This window comes from Ochotona princeps, chromosome 10 (genome assembly GCF_030435755.1).
Source record: "Ochotona princeps isolate mOchPri1 chromosome 10, mOchPri1.hap1, whole genome shotgun sequence".
Lineage (NCBI taxonomy): Eukaryota > Metazoa > Chordata > Mammalia > Lagomorpha > Ochotonidae > Ochotona > Ochotona princeps.
Genome location: NC_080841.1, coordinates 15,800,451 through 15,815,300, shown reverse-complemented (window position 1 = coordinate 15,815,300; position 14,850 = coordinate 15,800,451). Strand labels below are relative to the sequence as shown.

Here is a 14,850-nt window from a genome sequence, read left to right as displayed (position 1 = left end):
CTGCTGCCTCGCAGGCACAGGTGCAGGAAGCCGGACTGCGAATGCAGGAGCTAGCTCCTCCGATATGGGATGAGTGTCCCAAGAGACAGTTTAACCCCCTTGGCCACACCTGCTCCAGCCTACTGATTCAGGTCATTTCACAGTCACTTGGTCACAGTGACCTTATCAGAAACGGTACCTTTTGGGGGCTGGCACAAAATCCCACATCAGCTGGTACGCTTTTGAGTGCACACTGCTTTGCTTCTACCTTAGCTTCCCGATTCCACATCTTGGAAAGCAGATGGTGGCCCAGGTACTTGGGCCCATGTCATCCACGCAGGACACCTGGATGGGGCTTCTGGCTCTTGGCTTCAGTCTGGCCCAGACCCGGCTATTGCGGGCATTTCGAAAGTAAATCAGCAGGTGGAAGACCTCTCTCTCTCTCCCTGTCATTCTGCCTTTCAAATAAAGAAATACATATATATATATGTATATATACATATATATTATATGATAAGTAATATAATATAGACTTAAAGAAATGACACTTGCTAAACGGTATCCCCTGAGCGTGGGCTCCTGCATAGGTACCTTCTGTCTCACACAAGGGGTACTGCTAAGGCAGCAACTTTCTCCACCAGACATGACTGAGAGGACTTGAAAAGGTTCATGGAAAAGAAAATCAAAAGCTAAGTTTATGTTGGTGCCAGCATTTTTGAAATTCGTGCCCAAGAGCGGCCATGGAAAGCGGATGGAACAGGTGAATGATGAGAAAGTAACATGTGGACATCACAGATTTCCAAGCACATGCTGGACTGTCTCCACATTCGAGAAGAGCTCTCTTGCTTTGGCCACCAGCCTGGCTCCCTGTGGGCAACACTGGGCAAGGAGAGTGGGGGAGGGGCCTCCCCTAGTCCTGGAGCACCCTCCCCTACCCCCCTCCACAACACCCCCTGTGCTGTGGGCTTTCTGTCTTGGTTTGGCAGGACAAGTGAGGGGAACAGGTGTGGCTTTTGCCTCTGGGCCATGCAGCACGCACAGGGCACGTATCTGAGTGTGTATCCAACCAGGATGCCGTTGGGGTGCTCCGGGTGATCCCATTCCAGGTGGATTGTCTCCAGGTTGGGCTGCCGGACTCGGAAACGCCTGGGGGCACTGGGAACTTGGGGGTAGGAATGGGGTGCAGGGGAGAAGAGGAGGGTGGGCAGGAAAGGCAAACACAGAAGACAAAGCAAAGATAAGGGCCCTCCGGCAGCCCCCACACCAGAAGCTGCCAACCCAGAACCCAGCAGAGCCTGCAACAGCGTCATCCCGCCCAGGCCTGGGGAGAGTGCTGTCCCCAGGGACAGAAGCAAACCCGGGTTTCCTTCAGCGGCTGCCCTGGGAATCAGCACATGCCAGGCTTGCCTCCCATGAGGCTGCCTCCAACTGGGTCCAGGCCACTCCAGGCTGTTCCCTAGAGGGCCCAGAGAGGCAGCAGTGCTGTCCTGCACGCACGGACATTCCCACAGGGGCCCACGTTGAGAATGCACAGTTCAAGGATGAGAAGAAACCCAGGATGAACTGCAGGGCTGATGACGGAATACATACTGGAGGGAGAGCCTTGAGTGAGGTGAACAAGGAGAAGGAAGAGGAGGCCGAGAGAAACACAAATAAGGGAAGCAAGATTTCAGGGGCGGGGAAGAGGCTGGAGGAAGAGAACCGGCAGGGTCCCAGGCACAGCAGGAACTCTGTGAGAACCTGCACCTGGTCCAGGCAGCCCTCTGCGAAGTTCCTCCCATTTCCCCAACCCTGCAATGGATCTTGACCAAAGCCACCTGTCAACATCCTCCGACGGTTCCTGGAGGTCAGGAGGCTGGGCACCTTGACTCCCTCAGTGCCCCTGGGGGTGTGTATACCATGAAGTCAGCAGTTGCAGTCACAAACTCCTGTCATGCAGGAGAGCACTTGGGTCATGAGTCCTCAGACCCACCCGTGCCGGGTCATGGCTGGTGCACATTACCCTGGGATGGCTGCCCCATCCATCCGTCCATCCGTCCATCTGGGGCCTGTGGGTCAGACCTACCTCCCTCCGGGGTGGTGAACTCCTTGGTCTCACTGCGAGGCCCATCGCCTCTGCCATTGACCACAACCATCTCCAGCTTGTAGTTGCTGTAGGGGAAGAGCTGGGCCACCACGCCCCGGGGGCGGTCCCCCGGGAAGCTGGCCTGCTGTCTCTTCTGAGACACCCACAGGTTCTTCAGCAAGCTGCTCTCCCTCCAGTAGTAGGCCTTCGGGACAGAGGCAGGCTGATGAGGGGCCGGCCGCAGAACCGGGTTAGGGGTTAGTGGTGGTAGCTGTGTCTGCCCTTTGCTTGATACAAGCTCCTATGCAGGGCTGCAGGGGCAGCCCCTGGGTCTTCAGTCACTATCCACTTGGGAACAGGGCTCTGATAGCCCTGAGTGATACTGCCTCTTTGGGAATACAGAGGTGACATCCAAGTGGTTCCATGAGGAAACTGATGTCTAGGCTGGGTAACAGGTTGCCCGAAGTCTACCACAAACATGAAGCAGGGCCAAGGGCCTGGACCTGGACGCGTCTGCTCTGTGTTCAGGGGCCAGGCCCCCCCCACTTAGGCGAGGTTAGTGGGGTTCAGGAGGTGGGAGGCTGCAGGGGAGGCAGGTAGAGCGGGTTCTCTGCATGTTGCTTGTAGACGTTTAAGGATGAGATGGACACCTGTCCATGGCGTGGACATGTGCCAGAGTCAGCTGCGGGGCAGCAGAGAGCACGGATGGGATGGCGGTGGCGTCAGAGGGCACTGCCAAGTGAGTGGGCAGGGTGAGGTTTGATTAGCAGTGAGTGAGAAGTCACAGGTCGGGCTGCCACACCAGTGTCACCTAGGCCACCCACGGCAAGGTCAGAGTCCAGACTGACAGGGGCCCTTGATGACTGCTCTGCCAGAGCAGGAAACCCTCCAGGCAAGCATGCCAAGCGTACAAGGGCAAGCCTGGGGAAGCGCTCGGCCAGGGGCACATATTGCCTCGCCTTTCCTGCCCTCCTTGCCAGACTCATTCCTCCTCTGTTCCGTTCCCAGTGCCCACCTGCCAGCTCTCAGTGGCATCGGAGGTCACAGCCTCACTCCTCCCCAGCCACTCTGCAGATCCTCCTGCCTTCCTCCCTTCTGGGCTGCAGGTGAACTGTGTAGCCCTCTTGTACAACCGCAGGTTTTCCTCCAAACGGTGTGCCTGTCCTTGAGGCATGCACAAAGACCCCTGAAGCTTAGCATAAACTGCTGACAGGCAGGGACAGCCAAGAGGAGCGAATCCTGGGTAACCCAGGGTTGGCTGTGGCAACTGGGAGGGTGCTGCATCCCTTTGGGAGACTTTGTTAGTTGTGGGGCTTCATGAGACCAGGCTGAGGGAGGCAAGCAGCCCAGCAGGAATATTGGACAGGGGCGGGGAGTAGCTCAGCGGTGCCCAAGATGCGTGTATGTCTGCGTGCATGTGTGTGACCAACACGCGTGCTGGACAGCACCACCCCAGTGCTTCCAGCTGAGAGAATCCCTTTGTCCCAGGACAAACTGGGTAACTCCACATACAAAACGTGTCACTTCAAGGGCCTGGCACATGCATATAACTTAGTGCTTCTTCTTGCATCCTTGAAACCAACTCGGCATTAGGAATTATACCAAACACAAGATAAATGCCATGCAAATAGTTGCTATGCTGAATTGATTGGGGGTAATAAGGACGAGAAAATGTCTGTGCATATTTGGATAGATGAAACATTCCCCCCTGAATATTTTCAATCCAAGGTGAGCTGCACCTGTGGGTGTGGGACCCACAGACAGAGGTAACTCTGTGTGTGTGTGTGTATGCACACATATGCACACCTTTTCTTCCGGCATATGTTTGAACTGCTAATCTCAGTCATGACTCCAGCACCACAGGATGCCCTCTGATTATCTGTGGCCCGCGCCTGCTCCCCTGACCCCCTGGTTAGCAAGCTGGGAGGTTAGGAGGAGTCGGGAGCTGGCTTCCTCACTCGGTACTCTCTTAGCTGGCCCTGGACCGTGTCGGAGTAGACGCGGTTCCACTGCAGGCTGATGGCTGTGCTGTTCATGACTCGCACCTTAACGTCGGTGGGTGCAGCCCGCGGATCTGCAAGGTGTCGGCACAGAGGATCGGTTACACAGGTTGGGCTGGCAACCCCCTCACTCCCCGACCTTGACCTGAGTCACCCCTCCACTTGGGCAGCCTCCTCCATCAGGCTGTGCTCGGGGGAAGTTGGAGAGGCACAGTCCAGGTGTGGGGACTCTCCTTCCATGTCCCTGCATGTCCTCCCCTTCTCCACCCTGGTAACGCCCTGGGAGGAGGACTCTCTCCGGCCTTCATCGGGGGCCTTTCCTGGGCTTCTGGCTGGACTTGGCCAGTAGCAGGTGCCAACAAGACTCCAGGGCAGCAATGGAAGGGGATGTCGGTTTGCCTTGCTTTCTTTTTGAGAGGTTACGCATCAACAGCAATGCCCTCTTCTACCCAAGCCAATGATTGCCAATAGTGGCCCTCGCTGGCCACGGTGACTCATCCGTCCCTGAGGTAAAGGGCAGTGCTGTGGCTTCCTGCTGTCCCTGGCCGGGAAGTGATTCCCAGGCTTTGTTGCTAACCCTCTAGCTCCTGCCACACAGCATAAACCATACATTTGCTTTTTACCCACAGAGAGCACTACCTATGGGCTGAAGATTACCAGAGCCAGTTTGGGAAGCAATTCCATTAGGTGACTGCTGGAAGGGAGCAGCCAACCCCTCCCACTGACCCAAAACTCACACCTGATCCGTTTTCTGTTTGTTGCAAAGGCAGGACAGCTTCAGCCCTCCCCCTGACCAAGCCTCCCCCGGATCCTTAGGGTACAGACGGCAGGCAGACAGGCACAACAGAAACTGCAAGTGCGCAAGCCCAGGACCACATTCACCACCCACAGCCTCCAGTGGGCTCCCGTCCACTGTGGAGGTGAGAAGTGGGGAGGATGGAGGGCCTGTGACTCCCTCTCCTGGGGGGCTTCAGCCCATCATCACAACTCCCTTTTCCCAGCTCCCTGAGAGGAGACCACTGGTCTCCCCCAAACCCCACTCCTCCTCAAAGCTCCCTCACCCAAGTACATGACTTTTTCTTAGATCAAACCCAGAGCCAGCAAGGCAGGGCTCGCCCTGAGCCAGCAGGGGACCCCACTGATGTGCATGCCCGCTCTTCTCAGCAGCCTGCAGCACTGAGGTGCTGGGTAGAGTCCGCCATTCCCCAGGTACCCAGCTGCATCCATCTTCCTGCACCTGCAGAACCTTGTTGGTCTACCCAGAACCAGTCTTGAGAGGACTTTTTAGGGTCAGTTTTGAGGGTGTGGAGGCAGCACCAGCTTTCCGGCAGATGGTTAGCCTGAGTGGCTCCCTGGTCTGCATCCCTCAGGGCTTCCCCTGGAATACAAGCCTGGGACAGAACAGCCCGAGGAGGCAGTGGTCCCCAGTTCTTGCTGGGAGCTGGCCTGGTTGGGCACTGTTGTGACCTGCCAACAGGTCGGCTGACCTGGGTTCTACCACTCTATGACACTGGCAAAGACTTCTTCTCCAGGGGCCTCTGTGGAATGTGAGCACTGGGCTGGGCGAGGCCACACAGAAGCTCCACTCTGGATTGCCACCATCCCTGCCCCTCCCTGGGGCGGGGGCACCCACCTAAAGGCCAGGCAGGTGGGTCCCAGCTGGGGCCAAGGGGCAGGTACTCACAGTCCTCTCCGGAGTAGCCGATGACAGTCTCTGGCTCGGGGGCCTTCCCAAAGTCATTTTCGGCCTGGACTCGGATCTCATAGGGCACGTAGACCGGTGTCTGCCCCACCACGTAGCGTGAACCCCACACTGTGACATTGTTCCAGGCATCTCGAGTCTCTCTCCGCCGCCACTTGACAATGTAGCGCAGGTTGGGGCCAAAGGCGGAGGTGGCATTCATGGGCTGGGCAGGGAGGAAGACAGGATGACAGGACAAGCCCATGAACTTGGCAAGCTGTGGACTTCCTATGACAACAGCTTCACAGGGATTTTGTCACCCTGCCCCCCAAAAGTCACTCACATTAGCAGATGCAAAAAGAACCCCAAATTTTCCTTTTTGACAGCACTGCCTGCTTCCCTGCAAGACTTGAACAAGGACGGAATCCTGTCCAAAGCCAGATGGCAACGATTTTGAGCCCAGCTCTAGCCTTCTGCCTGCTAGCATTCTCAAACTTCCAGAATGTACTGAGCTCTGCCAAGTCTGCATGTGCCCGTCCCATCCTTCCTACAGGACCAGAGCTCCCTAAGGGGTGGGTGTGGTGGGGCTGAGCCACAAAGTGGTCCTGTGGGGGACCCTGCACAGTAGGTACCTCCTATGAGGACTCTGTCCTGCTGCTGGCAGGGCTGGCAAAGGCTGCTATGAGATCAGATCCGTAGGAAGCTAGGGACGGGTCGAGAACCCTAGCATGCACCTGCTGGCTGCCATCATTCCTGGCAGCAGCTCAGAAACGCAACTGTTTCAATGGTCACATTTGCATCATTCTGATTTGGAAGCAGTTTAGAACAAAGCTGTCATTTGGAGACCACACAATGCCGTCTGGGCTTGGCAAAGACAGATGGTGAGCCAGGGCGAGGATGGGGTTTTAACAAAACCTGGGCTGGAGGGAGGTTCCTGAGCCCTCGGCTGCCCGGGAGGCCATTCGGCACAAGTGTCACAGGTGGGTACTGACAAACCTTCAAGCCAGGATCCACAGAGCTGGGTCCCCTGCCTGCCCTGCAGCCTGCCTTCTGTTGCAGAAGCCTGTGTCATCTAGCTGGCCTCCTCCACGCCCTCTGCTATGCCGACGGCCTCCAGCACCCCTGCTCCTGGCTCCCAGCATTTGTCCCGTGTACTTTCTGGGTGCCTAACTCCAGAGAGGAACTGGCTTCTCAAAGCATAGTGACCACTCAAGCCAGCTGGAGGCCTGGACCACACCGTGACCTTGAGGGCTCAGGTACGCCAGTGGAGCAGGTGCCCAGCTACACACTGCCAGGTGCATAGGTCCCTCGGGGTAGGGGCCTTGGTGAAGCGACACTCACCGTCCAAGTAATCTCCATGTTGTTCTTCCTCGTGCCCTCTCCCTTCACGTCACCAGGATTGGACTCAGGGGCTGGAATCCAAACAAACGCCACGTTCAAGTCCAACTTGTGTCCTTTCAGAGCACAGCAAGTACCCCCACCTGATGGTTCACTCTTCTTCTCCAACATTCAAACGCATGCTCTGTCCCAGGTATACCTGAACTCTGTTTTTCATATACGTAGTATACTGTCCTCACTAAGACCGGCTTATTTACTTATTAAAGCTCTATTTGTGGGTCCAGTACAGTAGCCTAGTGGTTCAAGTCCTCGCCTTGCATGTGCCAGGATCCCATATGGGCACCGGTTCTAAACCTGGCGGCCCTGCTTTCCATCTAGCTTCCTGCCTGTGGCCTGGGAAAGCAGTGGAGGACGGCCCAAAGCCTTGAAACCCTGCACCCACTTGGGAGACCCAGAAGAAGCTCCAGGCTCCTGGCTTTGGATCAGCTCAGCATTGGCCATTGCGACCACTTGGGGAGTTAACCAACAGATAGAAGATCATCCTCTCTGTCTCTCCTTCTCTCTGTATATATGAATTTCCATAAGTACATAAATAAATATTAAAAAAAAAGATCTACTTGGGTGGCAGTTGGGGGGGGAGTGAAAGTGAGCAGGAAGAGAGACACAGATCTTCCATCTGCTGGCTCACTCCCCCAATGGCTAAAAGGGCCTGAGTTGACTCAGGCTGAAGCCAGGAGCCAGGAGTCCTGGTCTCCCATGTGGGTGCAAGTTCTTGGGCCATCTGCTGCTGCTTCCTCAGGTGCATTGACAGGGGGCTGGAATGGAAGTAGAGCAGCCAGGACAAAAAACTGGTGTCCTCACGGGATGCTGGTGAGGCAGGTGCTTTTTTATATACAGTTTTGATGTAACTTTCATTTATTTGAACAGTTATATATATATACATATATATACATATATATATATATATATATATATATATATATATATATATATATATATATATGTATATATATATCCATACACTGGTTCATTCCCTGTAAATTCACAGCAGCTAGGGCTCAGCCAGACCAAAGGTGAGGCTGGGAACTCTATCCTGGTCTCCTACATGGGTAGAAGGAAGCCAAGTACTTGAGCCAGGCTTCCCAGGGTGCAGGGAGCTGGAATTGGAAGTGGAGCCAGAACTGAAGGCCAGATACTCCCATACGAAAGCAGGTGTCCCGAGTGGCATCTCAGCTGCTATGCTATCAAATGCCTTCCTCCCTGGCTGAAAGCTGGCCTCCCCAAAGCACAGTGTCCATCACAAGGCCTTCTACGTAGAGGGTGGCCAGCAGGTGGACTACGCCATCTGTGGACCACCCACTTGACCCAGACCACTTTTCCCCAGCAGCCAGCAGTTTGGGGAATACCTCGAGGCTTTCTCTGGGTACTCACGTGCCCCACTGGTCCGGTAGCGCTCGGACGGAAGGCTGGGGTGGCTGCTGCCAACCTCATTGATGGCAATGACCCGGAACTGGTAGTTGACGTACGGGGACAGCTGGAGGACGGCCGAGTTGACGCTGCCGGGAAACTTGGAGTGGTCATGCCAGACACCCGGCTGGAACTGGTCCTCTTCAAACTGGACGACATAGTCTGAGCAGGCAAAGAAGTGGAGCTGAAGCCGAGAGGACCCTGGCCACAGCTCGGCTTCAGCTCTACCTGTACACTTGCTGTGCTGTTGCCCACTGAGGGAAACAAAGGCCGAAGATGAGGCCTCCAGGTCCCTCTGGGAGCAGCCATCTATCCAGATTAGGGCGGGAGCCCGACTGACCTGTGATGGGGCTGTTGTTGTCATCCCCCGGGATCCAAGTCAGTCTCACGCTCCTCTCGGCCAGGTCGGTGAGCTCCAGGTCTCGGGGCCGGTCCGGCCGTCCTGGCGGCAGAGGGAGAACACACTGCAGGCACTAGTGAATGGCCGCTCTGTAGTGGCTCCGGCCAGGGGCCTCAGCCTCCGCCGCATCAGGGCCCACCCCAGAAGGCCACACAGGTCAGCACAGGGACCCTTCCCACAGGGACCAAGGAAGAACCAAAAGGAGACCCCTTGTCACAGAGGGTGTGAGGCAGGGAACAGTAGCCTGCATCTCGGACCTGCAGAGAATCTTCCAGAGTAAATGCCTGGTTAGGGTAGGCTGCCCTTCGCATCAGAGTCCAGGGAGCTGGGGCTTTTGTCTCCCACTCTGTGTGCCTGATGTGGGGCAGGCAGCGGAGGGTCAAACCCCAGAGGAGAATATGGGGACTCAGTCTTCAAGTGCCAGCGATGGGTGCAGCAATGAGCTGTGCCCGCAGTCTTCTGAGCAGGGGCAAGGACAGCACCTTCTGGGGACTCCAGCCCCTCTGGGATTGTTTTGGGGGGTCATCCTGGCCAGGGCATAAAGCCACACAGCTACTGACTGGGGTGAGGAGAGGTGATATGGGTGCTCTGTCCCCCAGAACTAGCTGTGTCCAAGTGTGCGCTTCCACTGGTACCCGGAGGGTTAGCATCAGGGTGAGCAGGTGCAGAGGGAGAACCCCAAGAAGAGAGGACAACACACATGGCCACTAGCACTTGGAAGAGAGCCACTCAGGAGGCCTCAGGCCAGGGAGGCAGGCATTAAAGGCCACCTCAGGGGCACAGCGGGTGTTGCCACAGGGAAGAGATCTGGGCTCAGCCGCTGCAGGAAGGTGGACATGGGTGTCCAGGTGGCCCTCTCACCTGGAACCCACCCCCAGGAGTCTGGACCAGGGCTGGCTGGGCCAAAATTAGTACAAATTACCTTTGGGTAGGGCAGCCAAACGGTTAGTTGGAGTGGCCTGGTCAGCTGCAAAGTGAAGATGGGTTATTCAGGTTAACAGGTTAGCAGGTTAGAAGGTTCTGAAACAGGGTCCAGGAGAGCTCTGCTTCCCCACAAGAAACAGGCCACTATCCCCTCAGTTTGGGGCAGCTTGGTCATTGTGGTCAAGCAGGACACAAGAGGATCTCACCTTGCTCAGTGAGTAGGGCACTGGTGAAATGCCATCACAAACCAGGCACAGGATAGGGGAGGAACGCTGGGGGTGGCCAGAGTGGGAACACAAACCTGCCATGCTTGGACACTTGGGAGGGCCTGGAGACTTGGGGATGCACTGTTAGCTCTAAGGGAGACTGGTCCCTCCCCACTGTCTCTCCACCTGGCTGCCCCACAGCTTCCTGACTCTGAGATCAGAGGGCCAGCTACCAGGGACAGGTGCTGCCAATAGGACCATTTGGGGAGCAGATGAGGGGAAGATAGGCGGCCGTTACCCAGCACGGTGAGGTAGGCCTTGGCCAGGTCCTGGTCCAGCTCAGTGCTGGCCATACACGTGTAGCTGCCCTGGTCCCGTTCGGCCACACCGAAGATGGTCAGCGAGTCCTCTTCCTTCTTCATCCTGCAAAGGAACCGGCAGCGGTTAGAGGGACAGCAGGTGGGGGGGACGGCTGGGCAGTCTGCTGCCTTCTCCCTGTGTTGGGGAGGGGGAAGGAAGAAGGGGAAGCCACATCCCTCCCAGGAGTGTGGGGGGTCAGCTCTGAGCATTGAGAGGGACAGACACTGAAGACAGTCCCTGGGGAGGGAAGCTTGACCCAGAGGTTCTCAATGAATGCCCAAATCCTACCCCTGCACTGAAGAAGTGAGCAGCTGAGGCAAGGGGAGAGGGAGATGTGGGCTTAGCAATCACTCCCGGTGTGTCAGGACCCAGGCCAAAAGCACTAGTTGCAGTGGCTACGTGTGGCTTGACTGGCCCTGCCCTCTGCTGGAGAACAGGAATATTGCAACTGTGTGTGTTCTGTGATGCCTGGAGGAGCAGGAGCGGGGTTGGGGAAGGAGAGGGGTAGGTGTGGTCTCCTGTCAGCAACAGGTGTGGACGTGTCTCTGACCTGAGAGCAAGGGAAGCGCAAACACCCGCAACACCCCCCCAGCGCCTGTAAGTGAGGGGGAGGGGCAGACCTGTTTCCGATGTACAGGGGCTCCTCGTCCTTCAGCCAGGACACAGTGAGTTTCAGGGAGGGGTCGTGCTTCACACGGCACTCCAGCTGCACCGTGGTGCCTTTCTTGGCCACCTGGTCTTCAGGCATCCGGTAGATCCTGGTAGGGTCTGGGAGAAGCCCAGGGCAGAGTGGGGCGGGGGGAGTCATCATGGGCCCCCTCTCTGCCCAGCACCCCAACGTGGCCAAGCAAGGTGACCCTGAGGCCCTGCATGGATGGGAACTTGGTGGAAATGGCAGGCAGCAGTTTCCTTCCCAGCCCCTCCTTGGGGCAGGCTGATGGTAGACACAGCCCCGGGGCCAGCATCAGATCCTGCCCAAACCCCTAACCCCCTAACGCCTTTACCTTTGACCTCCAGGCGGACCTGGTTCTCAGCTTTGCCCAGGATGTTGGTGGCGACACAAGTGTAGATGCCCTGGTCCTCCTTGCGGATCATCTTGATCTCTAGGCTGCCGTTCTCGTACACATGGTAGTTGCCACCATCCAGGTTGCTTCCTTGCCCATTCTTAAACCTCACGACGGAGTGGCAGAACACACAGCATACTGAGAAGGCACCCGCTCGCCAGAACCCCAGGGGTCTCCAGCCCTGAGCCTCAACCTGCAGCACCTGCCTCCCACCTCTGGCAGGCCCCTCCTGGGACCTCCATTCTGCCCCCACTCTAGCTCTGTATGCTAAGGGGCCGGCCCTGGGGGACCCGCTGTGGTCCTCCCTGATCTGACCCTGCAGGGCTCCCAGGTCTTGGTAAGTACCCGACCTATAGACCAGGTAAGCACCAGAAAGGTGAGAACAACCAACGACCCCTGCCAGGAAAGACCTGGGTCTTACCATCGCAGTGTGGGGATGGGCGATCCAAAGAATGGGCAGTCCAGCCGGGTGCGATTGTAGAGGATCACTCTGATGAGTTGGTTCCGAGGCGACAGCATCCTGGGTGGCACATCTACGGCGAGAGCCGGTGCTGGCTCCAAGGGCCGCCTCCTCTGTCCCTCCACCAAACACGCCAATCCCACGCCTTCTCCCTACAGACCCTGTGACACCTGTGTGTCACCTCTTCAAGGATCCTCCAAGGAGCAGGCAAGGAAGGAGCCAACCTGTCTGCCCACCTGCACCCACCCCAGCTTCCCCAGCAGGTTCTGCAAGCTGTCCTTCCAGAGTCCTCTCCTGGCCGAGAGAGGCACTTCCTGCCTGATGCCCCAAGGGCAGCCAGGGCAGTCATAACAGATATGCCAACATACCGAGGGTGAGAGCGGGTCCTGGGCTGTCTTCTCTACTCTTGGTACGTATTTTAGTTCTCCACCTTCCCACCAACTTGACCTCCATCCAGCCCCACCCAGCCTCTCTGACAAGAAGGCACACCCATGTCCTGACACAGTCCCAGGGCAGGCTCCACACAGCTCACCCAGCACGCTGACGAAGGCATTGGCCAGCAGGTAGCCATGCTCATTGGAAGTGTTACACTGGTACACAGCCCGGCTGTTGATCTGGGTGTCCCGAAAGATGATGGTGTCACCAGCCACCTCGCGGTTTGGGTTGGGCGGGGCCGCTGTGGGTCAGAGATGCGACCCATGAGAAATGGTCAGACAGGAGATGGGGGCTCCGGTCAGATCTCTTAGGTACCATTAGGAACAGGCAGCATTGGCAGGGCCCAGAATATCTGGACTCCCCACACAACTAAGCTAGGGGCCCTGGCAGAACCCTACTGGAGACTGGATCGGTTTATGCCCTGGGAAGACAAAGCCCTGCTTGAACAACTGGCAGCTGGGCAGGTGTGGCAGCGAGTACAGGCTCTGAAGGCAAAAGGCGGCTGAATTCTGACCACAGCACCAGCCAGCATTGCTGAGATCCTGTCTGCAGACCAGGTCGCCCCACAGGGTGTGGGAGAAGACAGCTGGAGATTTTGTACGTACAGAACATGATCGGCAGGAGGTCCCGCCCCATGGATGGCCACTGGTATCATTAGGGTCCTACGTACACATATTTCAGCGCATTTTGCAAAGCATAAAGCAATACACAAATGGGCAGGATCTACCACCTTCCCATCCTCTGCAGACATTCACAGTTAGACTTGGCAGCCAGGGCCCCCCATAAATAGACGGGGGTCCTCCTAACTTAAAAATGTATTTTAGGGTCCAGTATGGTAGCCTAGTGGCTCAAGTCCTCATCTTGAATGCACCAGGATCCCATTTGGGCACCAGTTCTAATCCTGGTGGCCCCGCTTGTGGCCTGGGAAAGCAGTTGAGGATGGCCCAAAGCTTTGGGACTCTGCACCTGCATGGGAGACCTGGAGGAGGCTCCGGGCTCCTGGCTTTGGTCAGTGCAGCTCTGGCTGTTGCATCCACTTGGGGAGTGAATCAATGGACAGAAGCTCTTTCTTTCTGTCTCTCCTCTCTGTATATCTGTCTTCCCAATAACAAAACAAAAATCTTTTAAAAATATTTTATTTATTTGAAAGGCAGAATGACACAGAGAACTCTTCCTATTCATTTGTTTGCTTTCCAAATCGCCTCAATCACCAGGACTGAGCCCAGCCAAAGCCAGGAGCCCAGGACTCTCTCGGAGTCTCCCATGCAGATGCAGGGGCCCAAGCATTTGTGCCGTCTGCTGGTGATTTCCCAGGCACATTAGCAGGGAGCAGGATTGGAAGCAGAGCAGCCATGACTGGAATTGAAGCTCTGCTACAGGATGCTGGCAACACAAATGGTGGCTTAACCTCTTGCACCACGATGCCAGCCCCAAGGATCCTCCTGCTTGCCAAAGCTCCAGTCTTCCATAGCCTGACCCAGGGAGGACAGCACCATGTCAGTCCTCTGAGGACTGCAGCTGGGGCTCTGTGCCCTGGGGACGTCAGTGCATCCTTCTGGGCCTCATCGCCTTCGTCCATGAAGCTGGAAGGAGCACTGCCGCCTGTCACCTCCACACCCTCCCAAGGAGGGTGAAGTTAAGGAAAGACAACAACGAGCTGTCGAATTCAAGTTTTCTAGAACTCTAAAGAATGGTCACTTCCTCATCTTTGACTGCTGACAGCTGACTTCGCCTTGGGCTCCCCAGCTGGGGTGGCAGAGGGCCTCACTCCAACCCACGAGGGAGGGATGAGGGGCAGCAGGGGCGGGAGTCTGGCCCTGAGGACACCACTCCCCAACACGGAGCAGATGGAGACGAGATCAGCATCTCTGCCATCAGCCCCTTGAGCCCCGCTCAGCAGAAAGGCATCAAGGAAAGCAGTGCCAGCAGTATTCACGAACAGCTTTCCTGGCTGGCATTCCCCGCTCCCCACGTCCCATGGGGCAAGAGCCAGGTGATCCCTTCCCTGGGCTACACTGCCTTCACGGTATCCTGTAGCTGGCTCTGTCACCTGTCTGAGTGCCGGGGGACAGGACAGGGAGGACTGCAGAGGGCAGGCCAGGTCCCTCTGCTTCTGCCTGCTGCCAGGGCCACAGTCTCTCCTGAGGACAGGGCTGGGGGTTTGTAGACTAGTGCCAGCCCAGGGTGTCATCACTTAGCAACCCAGTATGCTTGGAGTTACTTGCTGCACAAACCAGAACCCTATTTTTCATTCTGAACTTCTGAGAGTTGAGAGACCACAGGGATCCAGTGCTGGGCATGCCCTGGTGGCATAGCATGTTCAGCTTGCATCCAATATGGGTTCTGTTTTAAGTCCTGGCTCCGCTGTGATCCAGCTCCCTGCTCATGAGCCTGGGAAAGCAGCAAAGTGCTTCAACCCCTGCACCCTCATGGGAGACCTAGAAGAAACTCCTGGGTTTTGGCTCAGTAAG

The 14,850-nt window shown here is 56.6% G+C and overlaps 1 protein-coding gene across 5 annotated transcripts in view; it reads right to left on the bottom strand.

Moving 5' to 3' along the window:
- NFASC (neurofascin) overlaps positions 1-14,850 on the bottom strand; it is a 157,061-nt gene that overhangs the window by 23,770 nt on the left and 118,441 nt on the right. For 3 of the 5 annotated variants that reach the window (XM_058669069.1, XM_058669070.1, XM_058669072.1), the window contains 11 exons: positions 12,477-12,620; positions 11,906-12,017; positions 11,425-11,591; positions 11,041-11,188; positions 10,359-10,483; positions 9,853-9,897; positions 8,871-8,972; positions 8,495-8,692; positions 7,067-7,137; positions 5,729-5,951; positions 1,019-1,141 (listed from right to left, as the gene is read on the bottom strand). In XM_058669069.1, coding sequence (XP_058525052.1) covers positions 1,019-1,141; positions 5,729-5,951; positions 7,067-7,137; positions 8,495-8,692; positions 8,871-8,972; positions 9,853-9,897; positions 10,359-10,483; positions 11,041-11,188; positions 11,425-11,591; positions 11,906-12,017; positions 12,477-12,620 — 1,458 coding nt within the window. Of the gene's footprint in view, positions 1-1,018; positions 1,142-2,044; positions 2,250-4,002; positions 4,119-5,728; positions 5,952-7,066; positions 7,138-8,494; positions 8,693-8,870; positions 8,973-9,852; positions 9,898-10,358; positions 10,484-11,040; positions 11,189-11,424; positions 11,592-11,905; positions 12,018-12,476; positions 12,621-14,850 lie in introns of all 5 variants that reach the window. The other 2 variants (XM_058669073.1, XM_058669071.1) reach the window with 2 other exon arrangements.